The sequence below is a fragment of the Phyllopteryx taeniolatus genome, chromosome 18, assembly GCF_024500385.1.
Source record: "Phyllopteryx taeniolatus isolate TA_2022b chromosome 18, UOR_Ptae_1.2, whole genome shotgun sequence".
Classification (NCBI taxonomy): Eukaryota; Metazoa; Chordata; class Actinopteri; order Syngnathiformes; family Syngnathidae; genus Phyllopteryx; species Phyllopteryx taeniolatus.
Genome location: NC_084519.1, coordinates 8,846,505 through 8,868,808, shown reverse-complemented (window position 1 = coordinate 8,868,808; position 22,304 = coordinate 8,846,505). Strand labels below are relative to the sequence as shown.

The 22,304-nt window shown below is 42.1% G+C and overlaps 1 protein-coding gene across 2 annotated transcripts; it reads right to left on the bottom strand.

Annotated features, from left to right (window-relative positions):
- Window positions 1–430: 430 nt before the first annotated feature.
- Window positions 431–21,246, bottom strand: lpin1b (lipin 1b). 2 transcript variants are annotated; one of them, XM_061754804.1, is made up of 19 exons: window positions 20,894–21,246; window positions 15,053–15,256; window positions 14,885–14,980; window positions 12,421–12,710; window positions 10,245–10,343; window positions 10,039–10,162; window positions 9,685–9,937; window positions 9,171–9,264; window positions 7,866–8,050; window positions 7,704–7,797; window positions 6,606–6,675; window positions 6,097–6,183; window positions 5,166–5,354; window positions 4,717–4,865; window positions 2,812–2,898; window positions 2,575–2,727; window positions 2,216–2,330; window positions 1,966–2,069; window positions 431–1,872 (listed from the first exon to the last, which is right to left on the bottom strand). In XM_061754804.1, the coding sequence occupies exons 1-19, from the start codon at window positions 20,966–20,968 to the stop codon at window positions 1,665–1,667; spliced, it is 2,676 nt and encodes an 891-aa protein (XP_061610788.1). In that variant the 5' UTR covers window positions 20,969–21,246; the 3' UTR covers window positions 431–1,664. The 2 variants fall into 2 exon arrangements, with proteins under 2 accessions (XP_061610788.1, XP_061610789.1); XM_061754805.1 differs by lacking the exon at window positions 20,894–21,246 and adding an exon at window positions 17,268–17,447.
- Between the last annotated feature and the right edge of the window lie 1,058 nt (window positions 21,247–22,304).

Here is a 22,304-nt window from a genome sequence, read left to right as displayed (position 1 = left end):
CATACGGATATACATTGCAACGGAGATGTCACAACTCAGCATTACTATTAGTCGTTCTTCACAGAGGATAAATAATATACGCCTGTATTGTTATATCGTCTGTATACATGCGTTGCTTCACTGTTAGTGTTCAAATATCCCTTGCTTAACAAAATATCAGCCGAACGATGGCTCGTATCTTGAAAACCTCGTGAGTCGGGTCACTTGTATACCAAGGCACCACTTATCGTTAAAAAAAAAATAATAATAATAATTTTAAAAACACACTCTGCTATACTGTGGCGGGGTGCGACCGACCAACCACAATAAAGCTGTAAATGTAGTGTAGTTCTCCACCCCTGCTGCAGTAATTGTTGAACTGCATATGGATGGCTGCACACGACCCAGGCATCCTCTATTCCCATTCTCCAGTAATACGTTAAAAGCAAACTCGACAAGATCATTTTTTATCTGACTTTGTTGACACTTATTTAAACAGTGAGGGTGGTCTACACAGAGAAGACGGGGTCAAACTTCAAACTCTTTCATAGAAAGAATAATACATATTTTCAAGCATAATATACAATACAGTACATACACGTCATCGAGCAGAGATACTGCGATAGTCTGATTTGGTTTGTCACAAAACATGTGACTGAAACAGGAAGTATGAGTGAAAATGAATCTTTCTGTCAATGCAATCAAAAGTCATGTCCAAGAAGTTATGAAGGGAATTTTACAGTATTTCTTATAAGGGATATCAGGTGCATTGGAATGAAAATAAGAGATTTGTACATTTCAAGGCATTTGATGCCAAAGAAGTGACGAAGGTGTTCATATTTTTAAGTTTTCTTTCTATCCACAGTACGTAGTCCGTTTTCTTTCTTAATTGTGCGTGCAAAAACAAGCTCACATTATCCTGATATTATTCAGATGATTTGCCCCATTGTGACATCACATTTTGGCTAATTTACAAAATAACTGATGTCATTTGTAAAATTAGCCATATCCTGCTCTGGAGGAACATACTGTATGTATACATATTGCAACCTTAATGTGTATCCACAAAGAGGAGTGGGGCAGTGCCCCACCAGATCCATCAGATGGTGCTGTGGTGAAAAAAAGTTTCTTTCCTTTGTTTGCCTATTACATTTTTTTTTTTTTTTTTTTTTTACACTTAATGCAGAGTAATGATTAAATTGCAGCCTTAATCTGTATCCTACTAGTGCCTCTTTTGGCTTACAGTATCTTACAAGTAAATTACTGTGCTGCACTATAACACAGCTAGGCCCAACTAGCAGGCATGTGTGACATACTAGTAGGCTCCTAGTAGCTTCAACAGGCACACTAGTAGTTTGCCTCACTTGTAACATGTTGTACTAATATGCCAACATTTTTCTACTTGTGTGCAGAAATGTCATAGTGGTGGAAAATGTTACTAGACGCAGTGAATGGATGTTTCTCTCTCTCTCTATATATATATATATATATACTATATAAGATAAGAAAATAAAAGTATATATTTGGCACCAAGTTTATCGCAAGTAAAAATAAAGGCTCACTTCAAATCAATAAGATGCTCTGAATCAATTATTCAGTCACAAAGTGCACTTCAGCGCATCGTGTTTGGTAAAAGGTGCTATGCCGAGTACGAGAATGTACCAGTAGCAAGCTGCTGGTTAATTCTAACCACTACTACTACTACTACTACTAGGGGTCAGCTGCCAGTGACCGGGGGTCCTAGAGGGTGTGGTTCCATGACTGTCCACCAGGGGGAGCTGCTCCCTCCAGTAGGTGAAGTGGCTGTAGGTGTCCGAGCAGGGAAAGTCCGAGGACGAGGCTCGCATCTTGAGCGGGAACACGTGGTCCACCACCTCCCCCAGACGCACGTACCTACAAGTAGGAAACAAAATGACTTAAGTTATGGGGTCATATATATATATATATATATATATATATATAGTTGCTCATGTAAAGTGGACGCACGATGAGATGTTGGTCTTGGCGTGTTCCTGCACCAGCTCCCCTTTGGGGTTCACCGTGAAAATCCTGTTCAGTGGGACCCCGACTTCTTTGTAGGAAAACACATCCTGTCAATCAAAATAGAGTTAGCAAGGAAGGATGCATTTAGTGATATAGGCATTAGATTGTGAGCTTCAAAGGGCCATTGTGAATTGTGAAAATTGACTAGTGAGGATAAGCGGTACGGAAAATGGATGTGTGTGTGTGTGTCTACCGTGGGCCTGTTGCCAAAGGCCGCATAGAAAGGCTGCGTGTTGGGGTAAAAGAGGTTCCTGATATCAGTTAGACATTCCACCTTGAACTTCTCCGGCTTCTTCTCGATCACTTCCCTATCGAAAGACAAGTACAAAGACCTTTGATCATTGCTTTGTGCTAGTGGCATTCAGTTTTGCTTCATTCGTAACATGTCCAACTTGTGTAGCCTACCGAAGTTGTCCTACTAGTGAGGACAAGGAACATACTAGTACATGGACCTTTCCGTACGCGCACACACACGTCAGCAAACCACATCAGCCACGTACAGTGTGTCAAGTGTGTATGCATGTGTGTGTGTGTGTGTGTGTGTTGTCGGACCTGTGCAGTGCTGAAAACAGGCTGCTGGGGCTGAGCAACACGGGCCCCACAGGAAGCATAGTGCCCCTCTCGCTCACCCAGTGCAGGTAGCCCCGCGTCATGTCCGCCATGCCGATAGCTCGGGCCGAGCAGTACAGGATCTTGTAGCCGTTTCTGATGTTGGGAGTGAAGGATGACCGCTGAGTGCTGTTATTGACACAATGTCGTATGGCAGACTGTTAATGAGCGAGTGCTTACTGGCTGACTTTATGGTAGAGCTGTGCGATGCCCTGGTGGGTCCAGTCTTTACCCAAAGTGGGCAGGATGTGGCCCAGCGTGTCCGACCTGGAAGCAAACATGAATTTACGTTCATAATCACCCTTGGGATCGAAAACATGGCTGGATGACACAATCAATAAACGTTAATGTGGCACTGTAATGAACAATGACCTGGACGGTTATTGGTGTACAGTGGAACCTCGATATAACAGACTAATAGGGACGGGAGGTTGTCCTTTACAAATGATTGCCTGTTACATTGAATGACTTTTTTTGCACCCATATGACGGTACAGTACACAATTATTGTTTTGCACTTTTTTTCTGCCCTAAAACGCCCGGTACAGTACATAGTTATTGTAAATAATTATAAAAAAAAAGCTTGAAAATGTTCAAAATGTTCTACATTTTACTTGTGGAAAGTCGGGTGGGTCGCAATTATGAGCCACGAGGAATTAGTGTGCTTCCTCTTTCCAAAATTGGTTAAGATTAGATGCCATTACTTGACCAAAAAACAAAAAACACTGTCACTGTACAAAAAAAAACCAGCATGCTCCAGACTGAAGTACAGCTCCAGAGACATCTGTTACAGAAAGAAATTCTCCCCACGCCATGCTGGTCTCGCTCGACGGAGATTTCTATGCGAGAATAGATAGAACTCCTGCCATGACGGCCACCATGTCAATACAATCCTTGGAAATTCGCCACATTCAACATGGCCGCCATGTGTGAATGCATTGCGTTTGATGGAATATCACCACATTCAATATGGCACATAGGCACGGGCTACTCTGTTGACCTGGAAATATGTGTTTCCCATTGTCTGCCTATGTTCCGCCACAAGGCCAGTAAACCACAGCGGCAGTTTAAGTGACAAATTCTTCGGTCCCGACGGTTTGTTTTATCCAATATCTGTTATATCGACGTCCGTTTTATCGAGGCTGCGCTGTACTTTACACAATTACTGTAAGCCCGGCGATTCTAAGTAATTGACAAAATGTTTATAATTTACTACAGTGCTCCCTCGCTACTTCGCGCTTCACGTTTTGCGGCTTCAGTGCCCCGTGGGTTTTTCCAAAATATTCATAAAATGTTTTTTTTTTTTTTTAAATACAGCCATATTGCGGAAAGACGCGTTGTTTCAATGAGAGCACGAGTGGATTTATCCCGTGAGCTGATTAGCTGCGCATCATCGCAGCCTCACCCGGCATCTTCCCTTGTTGTGTCTCGCCAGTCTCGTCCACGCTGTTGTGTTCGCAATAAAATTTTTTGTTTAAGCGATCATTTTTTTGATTAGTTAAGCAAGCCCTTACAATGCCGCCGAAGCGCTGTGCCCCTGCGAAAGTTTCCTCTGGGGCGCCCAAGAGGAAGAAGAAGATGATTACCATCAGCAAAAGAGTGAAAAAGATAGATTAAAGAGGGCAGAAGTTATGCATCTGTGGCACGCCATTATGGCGTGAATGAATCTACAGTGCGGTACATCAAGAAAGAGGAAGCAAACATACGCAAAACTGCTTCAACCAACCTTCAATAAGGAAGCGAAACGTGTGGTAACTCCGCGTAATAAGAGAATTGTGAAAATGGAAGCCGCATTGGCATTGTGGATTGCTGATTGCAGGGAAAGGACAGTGAGTTTGGACACTAATTTGATCAGGACAAAGGCCAACCCTCCGGCACCAACCCAAGCCTCTTCGCGGTTTTTCACCTTTCGGGTTGTGGTCCCATTTAACCGCGAAAAATGAGGGATCGCTGTATAAGTGCCACAAGATGGCACCGAAACACTACTTTTCCATTAAGTTTGAGCCTGCGTGTTTGTGAGGATGTGTGAGGTGTGAGTGAGTGCTCGCACGGCTACTCACACACACACACACGCACACACACATACCTTGTGATGGTTCCGTCAATGTCGGAAATGATGATCTTGTCATCCCATTTCCAGAGGTAGATGGTTCCCTGGCAACGACACGTTCCCTGGTACTGAGTGGTCACGCTGAACACCACGTCGTTGGCACCCTCCTGAAGCTGCAGTGACATCTGCATTCACAGAATATAGCAAATACAATATGTATGTGTCAGAGACACAATTAAAAAAAATAACAGATTGCAGCTACAGTGAACCCCTGTTTATCGCGGTGACTATGTCGCCGTTCCATCGGCAATAGGTGAAAATGTACAATAGAGAGAAAGAAGATTTTTATTTAAATCATATAGTGTAGTAAGTATACTGTAAAACCCCAGACAACGGATCACTTTAAAAAAACGTGTGATAGCGGACCCGTCAACGACGAACTGCGGTAGAGCCGAGGAACACGGTTTGAGGAGTAGATATCTCACCAGCTGCTCCGAGGTGAGTCGCAGCGTCTTCTTGTACGACACGCTTCCCGTGGCCATCCCGGCCTCCGACGGGACGCTGGCGGAGCTCTGCTTGTGATCTTCGTCGCTGGACGATGTCTCTTCTTTACGTCGGCTGGCCAACGTCCCGACTTGAGCCGAGCCGCAGGCACCGCGTTCCGAGACGGAATCCTATCAAAAGGGGAGCGACGTGTGCATTACACTCAGACATTTATGTGACCAAATACTACTAGAGATGAGACGGTATGAAAATGTCACATCCTAAATAATCACGATTATCAGTATTATCACGCTATTGCTCAATGAAATGTAACCCCCCAAAAAATCCAAGATACACATTTCAAAAACATTACAGACAATATAGCAATTCCCACCGGGGTATATTAGATTACTGACTACAGATTGCTGAGTCGCTTACAGTTGTTGTGAAAGTCTTCTTCGTTTGTCTGCACTGCAGTAATATGTGAAATTTAGAGGTGCTACAGTTAATTAAATTAGAAAACAAATCCAATTCAATCGACAGCTATTTTGATCATCGATTAAGAGGCCTTGTTTAACTTCAAATTGTCCAAATCCTCGGAATTTCAGTAAATACGTATGCTCAGATTCATGTAGTCCTCCATGAAAGCGGACTGCTTACCTTTGTGGTGAACCAAAATAAGACATTTACAAACATCTGCTTTTAGTTTGGAAAACAATGATCAACATTTTGGACAATTTTGTGACATGTTACGTATCAAACCAGTATGTTTGTGTGTTTTCTGCACTGTCCATTTGAAATAATGTCCAGTTTTTGAATAAAGCAATGGAGTTTTTTTTTCATTATTATCCAATTAATTGATTTATTGAAAAAATAATCAGCAGAATAATCGATTATTAACATAATCGCTAGTTGCAGCCTCAGTGAAAGTACCGATTTGCTGTTGCGGCCTCTCCAGGAGAACCACCACCTCCCTCCTTTCTTGGGCATCTTCTCCTTCATGATGGTCTCCACAGCGGCCTGGAGCGGATCACATGATACCCCGAACACAAAACACAAAAACAAATGGGGAAAAAAAAAAAGCACACTTAGGCAAAAGAAGCAGACTATAAATAAATCATAATGTTGGGGTATGGATGCAAAATGATGACGCCGAAGATGAAATTACAGAGCTGTAGCCCAGCAGATCAGTGACACGGCAGAGAAGGAATTGGAAGGCGGAGTAAATGATGGATAAGCATGTGTACTAATGGGTGATTGGGATGAAAGCGGGTTGTAAATGAACAGGGAGGAGGGACAGAAGGAAGAGTTTCAGTCAGATGCCAACTTTTGGTTGCCAGGTACGTATTGCAGTGCAAGCAAGAGGCTACTTCAGGTAACGCAAATGGATGAGAGTGCTTCATTCGTATTCAATGTGTGTGTGTGTGTGTGTGATTTCTTACCTTTGGCAGTGGCTTCTGAAAGGCCTGCATCGCCAGCATGATGGGAGCAGCAGTGCTCCAATTATAGTATCTGAGCAGAGAAACCGGGGCGCATTTATATCAGTTCCCTATAGGAAAAGGAGCGAAAAATAACTCGTCTGAAGTTGGCCACTTCATTTGGTGCACCTGTACAGCCTATTGAGATCCGGTACAAAAGTTGTTTTCTAGCGTGTTCATAAGGGTCGTAGGTGAACTGGAGCCTATCCCAGCTGACAATTGGGTGGTCACCACGCAATCTCAGGGTACATATTGACAAACAAGCATTCACACTCACATTCACAGCTATGGACACACCCCACGTTTAAAAAATCACGAGATTCGATTTGACAAGTGTCGCCTGATTACAAGTGAGAATGTGCATTTTCAACATTGCGCCATTTGTTATGTTTTTGAAAAGAAGCTATTTTTTGTGTAGTGTGTACGAACCTGCCAGCCCACCAGTATGCTGTGATGTGGAGTGCAGTATCAATTATTACATTTGGATGAAAAGATTTTGTTCTTGAGAAAAATCTGTGAAAAAGAGTGGGAACATGCAAGGTTTGCAACTCAAAGATGACAGACACAACACGCATAGCAGCTAACTTACTCATAAAATCTTACACTGCTTAGCACCTTCCCATCTTGCTGACGTAGAGGTACCGCATGTTCCATTCTGAGACCTACATTCGCAACGTGCTGGTCTTTTGATGACTTTGAGAACTGAAAAGAAGTCAGCAGGTTCTAAAACATTCTCTATTCAGTCTCTGCAACTCTGGAATGTCCTACCTGCAGGAATTTGAGCAGCTACCTCTGTACAAATCTTTAAATCCCCCACAAATCTTATTTTTACGCTCGCCTTTAGTTAAAACACAACTAGTATACAAATTTGCTCTTGACATCTGGACTTTGGCCTGTTTTACTGCCACTTCTCCACCCCCACCCTCCATCTCCTGAGAAAAACAGCTGGAATAGGCTCTAGCTCACCCACAGCTATAATGAGTTTAAGCTTTTGCAGGTCTACCTGTAATGTTGTGGCCATTGATTTTTTATTTTGTCATTTTCTACAAGTGTCTTTCTTACTTGGAGCCAATTTTCACCACCAGGTTGGGGTCGTCAATGACCGCCGGGTTCTGAACAAACTTCTGGTACGAGATAATCTTTGCGTGGAACTGCTCTGTGAGTACAAGCAGATAAGTGGACTTTTAGGAGTTTCTGAGGCCATTCCCACGTGAGCTGCCTTACCTTTGCCTATCTCCTTGTTGTCGGTCAGGCCGCCGCACAGCGAGATGGCGTTGGACGGCAGGTTGCCCATCGGGTCGCTGAAGCCGTCCACGCCGCTGTCTCCCCCGGAGCTCAGCGACTGAGGGGAGAGGCTGGTGCTGCGGAGGCCCGGGTCCGACACGCTCTTCACTGCTCCGGTTCCATCACTGTGACGAGCCAGGTGACATTTTTTTTTTTTTGGGGGGGGGGGGGGGACTTTAATGCAGTAATCCTTTGCGAATACACCGAGGCCTGCCGTGAATAGCAAAAATCTGGTGCCTTAAAATGCGAGTGACCCAACCTACGGGTTTTTTGAGGTATGAGTCGTCGTTCGGCCAATTTTCTTCCTTTGATTTGATGGTGGAGCAAAATATGTAGACATCTAATATAACAGTACTTACAGACATATTTTCTTTCTCCTCTGCGTGGAACGACTAATATTACAGATGTACAGTGGCGTGAAGATGTTTACACGTTTATTATACTGCCACGTTTATTATACTGCCCCCAGGTAGCCAAGAGCGCACACACCAGAAGGAGCAGCACAATGTCCATTGATCTATTATGCCATTACTGAATGTTGTTATAAAGTACAGTAATACAGAGTGTTATTTTCTTATTAAAAACATTTTTTTAAGATTGTTGTTGTTTTTATGGGAGGCTGTGAAAGATTAACAGCATTTCCAATCATTTAGATGGGGAACGATGATTTGAGATACGAGTGTTCTGCGTTACTAACAGAAAGAATTGAACTTGTATCTCAACACACCACTTTCATTGAAAAAAGGTTGATAATTGCCTATAAATCCACAAGATGGCAGCAAAGCACCACTTTTCTACTACTAGAAACTCCTCCCCTCATTTCAACATAACTCCTTGGCACCACAATACAACAAGTTGGTGCCAAAACTCTATTTTTATGTTTGACGGGGCTTTGGCCTGAGCACAAAAATACCCAATCAGTGAGTTTTTCAGCAAATAACAGAGATAGGTTCCAAAAATAAACTCTACAAATAGGTGAATTCCCAAGTAACGGATTGAAAATATGCGGGGCAACACTATACACTACTTGGATAAAAGTATTGTCGCATGGCTGCGGGAAGTAAGAATGGAATACAATTTGGAGTTGGGTGGTAGAATTGTCCAAAATGTCTTGTTAAGATGAAGAATTAACATTTATGGGACATTAAGAACCTAACCTAACCACCATGAAGGGCTGTCCCCCCGCCCTCAATACTGCCCATATGGAGTAAATAGGATCTGTAGGAACCACATATTGTACTGTACCTCTTTGGGAAATACAAGGCGGCCACTTCAGGCTCCAGTTCGGTGAGGTCATCCAAATAAACTCCATCAGCGCCGAGATGACGGCTCCTTTTGTCTACAAAAACAGACATTTTCATTTCAAAACATTTTGAAAATAACTGTCCCCACATGGAGTTTTTTTTCCCCACCAATGAAAGGATTAACTAGGCTGGGCGAAGATCCAGATTCACTTTCAAGCGACGGCCAGAGTCCGTGGTGGCTTTGCGCAAGCGACATCATTCGCAGTCGGGGCACTTTGTTTTTGTGTTTGGCTGTTTGTGCCATTAGAAAAATTGATAAAAGTGTGTTGCCAAGGGGGGGGGGGGCTCTCCTTGCCCACATGCAAGGGCATTACAGTACCATAATTGCTAATTATCTGAAGCTCGCTAGTAAATCGAATTTTGGGTAGCAATACAAAGCAAAAAATAAGTAAAATAAAAAACTGACCAAGCGACAGCTTGTTGGGCCCTCCTAAGTCAAGGCCCCACTATATTACCTTTTTTCTTCGACGGAGAGTCAGTATTAACCGACGGGCGGCCCGTTGTCTCCTCCACATCTGGCGTCATATGGGACGGCGCGCAATCCATCGATGTCTCCATCCTCGAAGAGTCTGTCTCCATCGCCATGGCGACGGCAATCTCCTCTGATGAGGCCTCGTGGGCAATCACTCGGAAGTGCGTGCTCTCCGATACCGGGATTGACACGGGACAAACTGGCGGTGGCTCGAATTTCATTGAAAGGAAAGATGGCTACAGCGGAGGTGGGGGTGGGTCACGTTACATACAGAGGACATTAAACATTCATCCAGCGAGGGAAGTATTGATGAGATGATGCTGTGGTGGATGCTTACAGTGGCAGCCTGAGGCAGCTCTCCCCACGCCCAGTGCATGGCCGAATCTTGATCGACTGCATCGGAAGGCTTCATCATGAGCTCAGTGTCGCTTTTGGGAGAAGCGGGACGGGAGTTTCCTGGGCTGAGAGTGGAAAAAAACAAATTGTTGTAAAACAACATGTTCATGCAGAAATTTGTGATTTAGTACTGAACAAAAGTGTCACCTCTGGAGGGGACTCCAGTCGCCATCGGAGTGCGCATAGACGGCAGACTGTTTGAAAGAACCATTGGTCGGCCCGAGTGCCGCTTCCCTGGAAGAGGGCCTGAAACGCATTCAGTGCAACATGTAATCTTTTGCAGTCTTGTTCAATAAAGAAACTAAGAAAAAAAATGGTTTGTAAATGGGCTACAGTCATTTTTGCTGCTATTTTGGTGCTCTCGTTAGCGCTCGAGCAGCCAAGGTTCTCAACCACTTTTATTTTCAACGTTAAAGCAAAAGCCCTCTGCATTTTGGTCGGATTTTGAATGTTAAAAAATATTATGTTGTCCAATTATTTATATGTAATTTAATGATGATACATGTATATTATGTTTTATAGCATGTTATTTTTTAAATGGTGTTACATTAAAAAAAATCCTAAAATGAAAAAACATATTTTCCTATTCAAGTGGTGCCATGAGATACAAGAAACAATCGTATCTCAAATCGTTTTTCCCCATTGAAATGAATGGAAATGCCATTCATTTGTTCCAGTCTCCCCCTCAAAAAACGATCCTTCCATCCATTTTCCGTACCGCTTATGCTGCGCGCGTGCTGGAGCCTATCCCAGCCGACTCTGGGCAGGAGGCGGGCTACACCCTGAACTGGTTGCCAATCAAACACAGGGCACATATAAACAAACAACCATTCGTACTCACATTCACACCTACGGGCAATTTAGAGTCTTCAATCAACCTACCACGCATGTTTTTGGGATGTGGGAGGAAACCGGAGTGCCCGGAGAAAACATGCAAACTCCAAACTGTGAGGCAAATGTGCTAACCACCGTCCCGCCCCAAAAAACTAAATATTTTGTAATATAGGAAACGAAAATAGTACTCAATAATATTGTACTCTAAGAAACAGCTGTAATAACAATTATGCTATGAGGCTAACAATATAGTAAGAACAATTCAATTAAATGTAAAGACTTAAACTGTTTGCGCATCATAATTAATTAATTCCAATTTCTGGTATGAGTGACTCGGCCACCAAGCGGCAGTATACTAAAAAAAAGTGGAAATGCCAATTCAGATTTTTTTTTTTCCACCACCGGCCTGTAAAACGGATTTTGGTCTCCTTGAAGACTTCTCCTTCGGGGGACGACAGTGTTGCCCTGTTGGAACTTGTAAAACATACTGTACATGTAGGAAGATTCTGGGCTCTGTAAAATGGAACTACAGATTTAGACATTGCCTTTTTTTGTAACAATTATGACTCCGAAAATTGCTTCTTAGATAACTTGTTGACAGCTGACAGCATGTGATCAAATGTCTTTCTCACAGTGTTTTATTGCGTCGTCTCACTCTTTAAAGAAATAAAATAAAAAATAGGTCAGACGTGTCAAGTTCTACATGCTTCAGTCTTGTGTTTTATAGTCCAAATTTAGATCTCACACAGATCATATTAAATGTGACCTAGTGATGATGGATGTAGATGTAGATTGCAGTCGAGATTGTGCCCGTTTTTGCACACGCAAACCTTTAGTGAATCAGGCCCGTAGCGTAAAAGCAGCCAGTGTGGCCGACACGCTGCCGGTAGCCGCATGCCTGGCCCGCATACGCCGCATGCTGGACTGTTTGGGATCCTGGGAACGCTGAGCTTGCACATCACAGGCAGAGTTACAGAACACCGCGGTGGCCAAGACGCTTGACCTGGACCGTGCAAATTGTGAGGGAACAATCACGTCCTGCTGATGTTTTCCATATGACTTTCCTCCGTCATGTATTGCTGGCTTGACTTCGTCACGTGGACTGTTGTTGCTCCGTTGATGGGCCAAAAATGGACGGCATATAGTCCCGTTTTCACCAAGCAGCAGTTTTCATTGTAAAAAGAAGTGAAGAGTATCACTACCACTCCCCCCTCCACCCCCCTTACACATCACTTCAGTACCTAAAAGTGGCTTAGGCCTTCCTCTGAGAGGTTTGCATGTTCTGGCTTCCTCCCACCTTCCAAAATCATACCTGTTAGGCTGTTTTATGTTTAGTTTGCAGTAAACTTCAACTGGGAGTGGGAGTGCATCTTGAAGCCTCTTTTTAAAGAACTATTTGAAAAACTGCTGCTTGTTGTGAAGTGAGTCAAGTTCACTGCGTTCATATAAGCATGACTCACTTTCCTCCATTTTGCATCCTCTTGCTCACCTGTTGCTGTCCATCTCCTCATCGGAGCTGATGTCGATGGTGAACATGTCCTCGTCCTCCGAGTAGTCGCCGCCCTCCTCACTCTTCATGCTGTCGGACCGGGCTTTCCTCCTTCTCTTTCTTCTCTTCTTCATCATCATCGCCATCGCGCTGCCGGTCTCACCGCTGCTCCCCGCGGAGCCCAGGGTCTGCACGGAAGGCCCGGAGGTCTTCCCCATCAGCGAGGAGCTCATCAGAACGAGCCCGTCTGACAGGATAGGAGAGGTGGCCAGGTAGGGGGGAACCACTTCCTGTTGATATTTAATGTAAAAAAATAAATAAATAAATTAGCTGCACTATAAAACTCCCTCAAAATCTTACAAGACTCCAGCTAATCCCTTGAGATTTGAGTTTAGTATGAAGTCAAAGGATTCACTTGACCATCTTTTTGTGAGTCCGTCGAAGACTGTTATCCATGTTGGCTTCTTGTGCTGCCCTAGGCTTGGCATTTGTGATCAAAAGTGAGGATTGAGTAAATACTGAGAGACAATCATCGGTCTTGTACGGCGTTACAGTTCTGTGACTCTCAGCATTCACACGAAAAAAATAAAATACCTTCAGCTTCTGGTTATGTTTATGCATTTTATCTGGCTTTTATCTGCATATTTATCGCCTTTGGCTTGATTAGCAAAAGCGTTTCATCTTTTCCTGGTGTCTCCCACAATAAGCGGAAATCTGAAAAGCAGCTGAAAAAAAGAACTCTGAGTGGTTTAATCACACTTCCTTCCAGGAAAGTAGAGCACTTTCCAGGAGGTTTGAGAACCGTCTCGTGTGCATGTATCGTTTGGCACAAGAGAGCAAGTGAGGTCGAAGACATTTGATATCATGATCTGTGGAATAGCCGTCACGTTTTTAAAAAGTAAGTAAACAACTCGGATCCTTCCTCTTTCCTGCCCTGCTTTTCCCGAGCCGCAGGAATCTGACACCCGTCCGGCTGACATAAATCACCGTCTACCCTTGTTGATGCCATTCCTTAGTCTCGGTAGTTTATGGCTTGGTTATGTATTTTAGCTGCACACGTTCTCACGTGCATGGGTAGTCCTGATGCACAAACTCCCAAAGGGCCGACAAAATTAAACATTTTATTTTATTTTTTTAAAAAACAGCTTTCTAAGAAATGGGGAACTGCACCTTCTTTTACAGTGGTTCCATGAACTTGAGTTTTGATTGACTCATAATGATCTCCAAAGACTTAAAAACTGTAAATACAAAAGATTTATGGCCTTACTGGGCCTTGAATATACAGGTAGGTTAGTAAATGCTTTCTGGGAAACAGAGGAACGTTGTCCAGCTAAAAAAGGAAAAGAAGAAATTCCTGGCGGCTACGCCAACTCCGCATACACAGCGTGACCTTATTTCCCCAAGCCGAGTACGTATAAAATATTTGGAATTGCGCGTCAGAGCTGTTTGTGATGGAGGCGTGCGTTTTTCTTTGAATCCTTAATGGTGGGACCGTCTAACATGTTTTTCTAACATTTCTGGTGAGCATATGTATACCTGAGAGTGGCAAAATATTATAAACAGCTCTCAGTAGGATACAGTGCAGTTTGCCACCCTCCACTCTGTTCGATGCCATGCCCCAGAACTCATTCACTGCCAGCCTTCCCAGTTAACATGGACATTTGACTTCTAAAGCCGTCAATGGCAGTGAATGTGTTTTAAACAAGTAAACACTTCATCTTAACCAAACAAAGTTTTGCCTCCCTCAAAATAAATTACAAAAATAACAAAATGGCAATAGGCTGCTGTGTAACTTACTGTCATCTTACTTTAATGTATGCAGTGAATGGCGAACACCATGTAAAAAAGACGTGATGCGGTGAGTCAGTGTCACTCACGGTGCGTTTCTCAGTTGCATATCTGTAAATAAATTATTATTTTGCCATCAAAAGCCCTTTCTCCGTATTGTTTTTGTTTGTTTATAATTTGAGGTGTCAGAAAAGCAAAAAATATTATTGTCAAAGTCATTGTTTTGCTTGACATGTTTCTCGTTTTCTTTTTCTTTTTGATCAGAAACCTGCTTTTGGTAAAACCAACCCATGTTCTACTGCTGATTACTAACGAATGAGAAAAACTAGAAACAAACATTTTTTTCTGGTGAAAGAAGAGATTCTATTTTCTTTTGGTAGGTTCGGTGCTTATAGTATCACAAAACACAATATTGTGTGGGTCTTAAAAGATCACTCAAAATCTTCAAAAATGGCTGGCAATATGGGAAACTCTCCTTTAATCATTAATTAATTTTATCCCAAAAATATAATAACATAATCCAAATTCAATTTTGTATTGAATGCCCAAGTTTAATCATATTAACTTTTTAGATTTTTAAGTGGGTCAATTTACCCACAATATAACAGGAGGGTTAATTAGTACAGTGAATGGCAGTTGCTGTAATGTGATTTATTTTCTTTTTCTTTTTCTGTACCTGATTATTTTCCATTTCTTTGACAAAGAAAGCCTCTCCATTATCGCCGAGCTTCATATGTAGATCCACTGGCTCTCCATTAATTTCCATGTCCACCTATACATAATAAAAAAAAAATAATGATTTAAAAAAATATATCTAATTGTAATTGACATTCCATTTCCTCACCACTTTCTCTCGGGAGTGGAGGACGCCCATCTTGCCGAAGCGGACGTGGAAGGGCGAGCAGTGCAGGGAGCCATCGGGCTGCCGCACGACGATGACGTCGATGCAGCCCGACAGCGTGGCCGGGTTGAGGCCTCGATACAGCTCCTTGACCTGTACGAACACCTGACCCGCCAACTGGCCCACGTAGTTCATGGTCTGACGGGTCTGGTGGAGACAAAACAGAAGCATAAAAAGAGGCATTTTATGTTTTTGCTCACAATTGTTATTCTAACACTCTGTTCTCAGGTACGTTGTGGCTCTGAGAAATTCGGGCCCGGTGCACACACACACTCGTGAACGCCCTACATTCCCTCGGTCACTTTCCCGTGCCCGAAGGTGTAGGAATCCTGCCAAACCCTTTTCCTGACACTCGAGTTCAAAAAGGTCAAAAAGTGATGGCCTGCGTCACGTATTATAAGAAATGGGAGGAGGATGTTGACCAGTGACCAATACACTTCTGGGACGACACTCGACAATATTTTGGGAGCACGCTTGTGGACATTTAGGTCTATCTATTCAACCTGGAGGTGTTTTATGGGCTTCTTCTACCCCAAATTCATCTAAAAGTGTCTTTATGAACCGTGGAACAGAAAAGGGCCTTCCTAAAAACTGTTCCCACAGACGTATGCATACCATCCATTTTTTTCCATAGTCCTTGTTCTCATTAGGGTCGTGGGTGACTGACGTTGGACGAGAGGCAATGACTAGAATTTTTTGAAAGCAGGCGATAATGTTGCACAAGAGCATATCAAGTCAGTTGCTTCATTTCCCCCCACCAGCTGAGTTGACAACATTTTGGTTTGAACACACCACAGAGTTTTTTCCCTTCAACGAATACGGCAAATTGAAAATAGTTCATCTGAAGACAGCAGCTATTTTTAAAGCTTCTATTCATCCTCGCTGCTGTCGCCACGTGAGCTGTGGTAGATCTCTTTCTGAGAGCGGAAGCGCTTTGACTTTGGAGAGGAGAGAAAAAAAGGAATTAACACTACAAAAAATGTTGCTTTTTTTTAAAACTCATCTCCTTCTCCCCTTTCTCTTGAGGCCCATGTGGAAAACAAGCTGATTCTGAGAAGTCTGTCTAAATGTTGCGACACTCATTAACTACTCTAAACGTCAGAAGAACTGTCATGAAAAGTTCCACACATGCTCACAATACAGAATAATAATCTTGTCATGAAGATGAAGCTGAAAGAGAAACTCTCAAAGCGAGCGGGAAGTGCAAGCAAACCACAGCCTTCATTTGTCTATGATTGAGTGAGTGTTTTTTCCCCCCCTCTCCAAAACAACACAATTGTCACGCTCATAAGTTGCTTTTGATGCATTTGAGTATAAAAAGACACCAAAACATGAAGTCATTTTCATCCCCCTTAACATGTCTACACTCCTCTTGATGGCACTAAGACAAAATTAGAAAGCAACATGAGTGTTTACACTTTAATTGAAAATACATTTTTGGGTAAATATGGAAATCCGTTTGAGCATTCATTCGATATCCTTCCTACCCAGCCTATGGTCCATGCACTAGTACACTCTTTGTCCTCACTTCAAACACAAGTACAATTCATCACACTAGTAGAATAACTGTCTCCTACTATCTACGTTTTGTTTTTTTCCCCCTCCCACTACTAGTGCCACTTTTGGTCTACCAGTAGCATCAAAATTCTCACTGGTAGTTTTGCCTTACTAGTAACATGTAGTTGTCCTATTAGTATGCCAAAGTTGTCATACTAGTGTGCCGAAATGTCATAAAGGAGTGGAAAACACGTTACTAGTCATTCTACTAGTGTGCTTAATTGTCTTGTTAATATTCACTTTAAGGTCCTGTACTAGTAAGCTATTTGTCCTCACTAAGAGAGCAACTTTAACATACTAGGTTAATTGTGTACAGAAATTTTACCCAGTAGTGGGGAAAACGTTACTAGTAAGTCAAATACTCCCTAGTTGTGCGCAAAAGTTGCTCTACTAGCGAGGAAAAAAAGCGTACTAGTAGATGGAACTTCGACTGGGTATCATGGATATCCCAACAAATGCTCAAACAGTTTTCCAAGATGGTCGTAACACTGTTATAGTTAGAATTTAGCAAGACAACAATAAATGGTCCCAGCACGATAACATTACTAGTGGGAGTGTAAAAGATATATGGATGGAAATGGTCAATGAACTCGTCTCTTACCTCCTGAATGGGTTGACAAAATGGAGCACTTCCTCAGCGGAGAACGAGCATTATAAACTACCCGCTTCCCTTCGAACACTGTTCACTTTCTATTCTCTATTTCTCTATTCTTTCTATTGTCACCGCGACAAACGCGCGTTCAATTGAACATATGAAGTAAAAAAAAAAAAAAAAAAAAAGTCATTCCTCCGGACAGCTGACGTATCGCTAGGCTGGCTGCCTCTTATTATTATTTTTTTAAATTTATTATAATTTTTTTTTTTGTGATTGGCTGGCTGGCTCTTCGATGTCTCTTGCTACTGGGAAGGCCCCGCCCACCGGCCAATCAGCGTCGAGCTGGTGCGTTGCAAGTTCATTTGTATGGAAAATACATAAACAAATCAATCAAAACAAATACCGCCATTAATTAGTTGCGCAAGTTAGCTGGCTAATTATCTAACTAATGCGATAGATAGATAGATAGATAGATAGATAGATAGATAGATAGATAGATAGATAGATAGATAGATAGATAGATAGATAGATAGATAGATAGATACTATATTCCCCACAAGAGTAATTCACTTGATGAAACGAATAACTAAATAATCTAAAGCTACATTTATGAACCAAACAAGGATCAAAGGATAAAGAATAAGGTAAGAAAGTATAATTAATTATATTCAATTATTTATTTGTAGTGGTACTAAAAAGGAAATGATCGGAATGTTTTCTGGACAAATGTTTCAATGTTTTTTTTTTATGCAACCCTTTTTTAACTGTGGCTGCGGTGGCAAGACAAATTCCTTGTGTATGTTTTTTTGGACATACTTGGCAAATAAAGATGATTCTGATTCTGAAAAGTTGACGTCACCAAGACGACCTGATGCAGTGAGGTGATCCTGTTGGCCAATCACGGCTCAGCGGTTTTTATTTTGCAATTTGAATCGCCACCCCCCCACCACCCACCCCTCCCACACTAACCCCGCTTCCGCCTTCCGTGAGCATAAACACGCCATGCAAATATCTGTACTTAATTTTATTATTTTCCAGTGTTGGGTAGTAAAGAAGTACACGTTAAATATAATATATTGAATAAATAATAAGTAAAAATACTAAAGTAGAAATTTCAGGTATCTGTACTTGAGTATTTACTTCTCTCAATACAAACAATACCAAGTAGTGCTTTCTAATACTTTTACAAAAGTAAAGGAATTGAATCAGTACTTCTACTTTTTCTAGTCTTTTTAAACAAGTATCTGTATTTTTACTTTAGTTTAGGGTGTAGGCGCGCGTTTGCGTCAATGGAGAGGGCTGACTGCCAAAATCATCTCTTCTTGACAAAACAGCCTGATTACTATTTGGTTAATGGTACATTGCGTTGTGCAGTCTCACATTCAAGAGCTGCATGGTGTATAGTAAGCACACATTAATGACTTTTCCACACTTTGATGTTCTCGGGAAGGGAAATTCTGCCTTTTACCCCATCTGGTGAGTAAGTAGGGAGTTTAATCCTGTCACGATGTGATGTGGTGTATACTATAGGACAGGTTCAGTTTATTTAATCGTCGCTTTTGTGTCCTTCTTTTAATAGGCACTGAGATTTTGCAGCATGTGTCAGTGCCACCACATACTGTCGGCATGGTGTCCTCTGAGGACACGCCAGACAGACAGCTTTTCTTAGACAGGTTTCAAGGAACAAGATGGAACGAGGCCCAATCGTGGGCAACTGGATGTTGTATGACCCACTCAGCGTCAGCGAACTACATCTATAGGAATATTTATGATCTTTTTGCACAATAGAGCCTCTGGGCAAAGGAAAAAAGAAGAGAATCACCGAAATAGAATCACAATGTGCAGTTAGCTACGCCTACGCTCCGAAAACGCATCTCCGCTTCAGATAGTCCACTGACGTGACAGCTTTAGAGCGCCTCGTTGTCACGGTGTGGAAAAGCCCTGCGACGACCCGGTGGGATATATTCCCGCCATCGGAGGCTTTAAGTGGATATATTTTATATTTATGTGGCTCAAACATGTAGTTATGTGTGGGCATAAGAAAGATGCTAGATAAAGTACCATTCATTTTATTCAGGTCGTAGGAGTGGTATTTGATTGACAGTTGAGCGGGGCGTGGCTTCGGCGCATTCAGCAGACACGCCCGCAGCGTTCGAGAGCGGAGACAACTGATGGTTTTAAAACATTTTTAAGCTTCCTTTTATATACTTGCCTATTTAATCATTCAAATTTGGCAGGGTTGTTAACAACACTCTTCCTCAAAATTATTATTATTATTATTGAAATGTAATATGTCAGTTTTAGATGACCCTTATTTTTTCACTTTATAAGGACTTTAAAAATGGCAAAAATATCCACTGTAGAGCTTAGTGGCTCAAATGTAAACAGGCAAGACTTGTAAAGTCATGTAGTTCAGGTCAAAGTCATGTTGAGTCTTTGATAATAAGTTTTAGCCAAGCAAATCCCAAGTCTTTAAATCGGCGACTCAAGTCTGACTCGAGTCAAGTCATTGGACTCGAGTCCGGAGTCCCCCACCCCTGGCCTTATTCTCGCAATTCAAAACACTCCTGTTGCTCAAATTCACTGTGTATGAATACCGAACCCAAAACTCAACGACTTTCTGATGACTCACATCTGCCGCTGCGTTTACACAAAGCAGTCGTCAAATGAGGCATCATGTGACCAAATTGGCCCTGGAGCGGGAGTTCTCGCCCTTTCTGCTGACTCGGCGGGATGGGATGTTGCTGTAGCTTGTAATAATGTTTTTTTACAGCTGAGGGTCATATGATGTGACACAAACATTAACATATCAATCAATTTAATCCACAGCATTTGGGTGAAGCATTTGCTATTCAGCATTCACACATAGAAATTGCATTTTGTAGTTATAACAAGAAACTAGAACGCATCCAAACACTTTTAAATGTCATCCCCTTGCTCCAAATGTTAAACGGTGGCGATCATCTTACACTCGTGCTGTCTCACACCTACTTAAACGACTTACTTTGGCTCACCACACATTGTATTTTATTTATTATTACCAACGAGTCCACACACAAATTACATGCACTAGATTCTTTTTATTCATATTGTTGCTCCGGCTCTGTGTGCACTTAAATAAAACCTCAGAGGACAGGGTTGTGGGTGAGCTGGAGCCTGTCCCTGCTGAATTTGAGCACTAAAATAGACAAACAACATACACTCACATTCAGACCTATGGACAATTTCAAGTCAGTAACAAAAAAAGCCACTCGAGCATGGGGAGGGAGAACATGTAAACTTCACACAGGAAAACCAGGGCTGAGATTCAAAACCAGAACCTCAGAACTGTGAGGCAGTCGTGCGAGCCGACACTCCACCGTGGTGTGCATCCCACTTGCTCTCGAATGATTTATTTTTTTGCTAGAAAATGCTGATCAAAATCAACCGTCACAGCTTCTTCTCCTGGTTGTCAACCACATTGTAATGTATGTTAGCACCTCCTAAAGGTCTGGAAGGAAAAAGCAAATATTCTAGGAACGACTTTTTTTTTTTTTTTTTAAACCTGTGATTTAGGTCTGTTAAACTTCACATTTCAAAAGAACCAATGAACAAATGACTCGGCCTAATGTCTTCTAGCATGCTTTTATTACCCAGCTCCATGTTTTGTCAGTGGCATAGTTTTCAACAGTCTCCTCCAGGTCTTCACCCTCCTCTGCCGATGTCATGATTCCATAGTACGTATCCTCGTATGTGTTTAAGTCCCCCGAGTCCAGTCCAGTCGTCACTCTGTGGTCGCCTCAAAGGGTCTGACCGCCAAAACTGCAAGTGCACATGACTAAATTTACCTGGGGCCCTCAAGTCGGGGCAACCTGAGACCGGGCCCCCTGCCCTTTTAGTGATCACAGTAAACCGGACCCTGTGACTTCTCCGGCATTTCGGAAGAAGACACCTGCTATGGTTTCCCGGAATGTTTGATTTGAAGATGTATAACACGCAAGAGTCGATGAGACCTTGCAGGACTCTTATTCCTTGATCTGGGGACACCTGTTGTTGCCTCAGAGGCGATGTGTTGTTGACCGTGGCCGCGCTGTCATTGACGTCCAAGACGAGATCAGATTACGTGCTCCGGAAGTTCAAGACTCCCAGGGTGCTCGCTGTGATTACTGTTACGCTGTTGCCGCGACTTAACCTCTAACCTTTTGATATGTGCCTGACTGGGTGGCTGGCAGCGTTTTCCCCAGCGGTAAGCAACACTGACACCCAGTGCTTAAAATGGGTGACTGAATGTGGGAGTGCAAGATTCTTTCATATTTGTGCGTTTAAACTAAATATTTAATTATTCTAACTCATTACTACATACTAAAAATAATTATTCCAAATATTTAAATCCACAAACTTGAAGACATGACTTTATGTTGAAAATGTGAAGAATGAGAAATAATAATTTAAAAAATGAATGGCAACAAATGTGTATTTCAAATCACTTTGATCATTTTTTTAAAGATAAAATTGCAAACATTCTCCTTCATACAGGGTACACGGTTTACGACAGAGTTTCGTTCCAACGCAGGAAACGTCTGTCTTCATTTTTAGGATAAAAATAACTGAATAAAAATCATTCACAAAAAAATAGAAAACCATAAAAAATGTTTATTTCATATAAATCAATAGTTTTTTTCCACCATTTTTTTAGCATTACTTTTAATTTTTTTAACAATATATTCAACCAAACCAATGTAGCAACCAATCAAAGACTAACATGAACAACAGTATTTTAAAGACAGTAAATAAATTGTCTTTGTAGCAGAAAACACACATAATTTGTATGCACTTCAATCTTTTGGACAGTCTATTTTTTTTCGCTAACTACGACTTTCTGCATTCCTATCGTTGAAATCAATGGTGTGTATTACATTTTTGAGCAAGATTGTTCACTTTGTTGTAAGTCCACGTGTTGTTCCGCCGCCTCTGGTACAATTTAAAAATCCCAAAAACGTGAACCGCGAGATGGCGAGGGACGACTGTATTGCTCTTGGTGTGTTTGCGAACCTGCGACAACAC

Excerpts from the sequence above, each read along its gene's own strand:
- lpin1b (XM_061754804.1), bottom strand. The coding sequence starts at position 20,968 with ATGACATCGGCAGAGGAGGGTGAAGACCTGGAGGAGACTGTTGAAAAC. Across the intron at positions 15,257-20,893 it reads CTGACAAAACATGGAGCTGG|ACCCGTCAGACCATGAACTA; the intron begins GTAATAAAAGCA and ends TGTCTCCACCAG. Across the intron at positions 1,873-1,965 it reads GCCAAGACCAACATCTCATC|GTACGTGCGTCTGGGGGAGG; the intron begins GTGCGTCCACTT and ends TCCTACTTGTAG.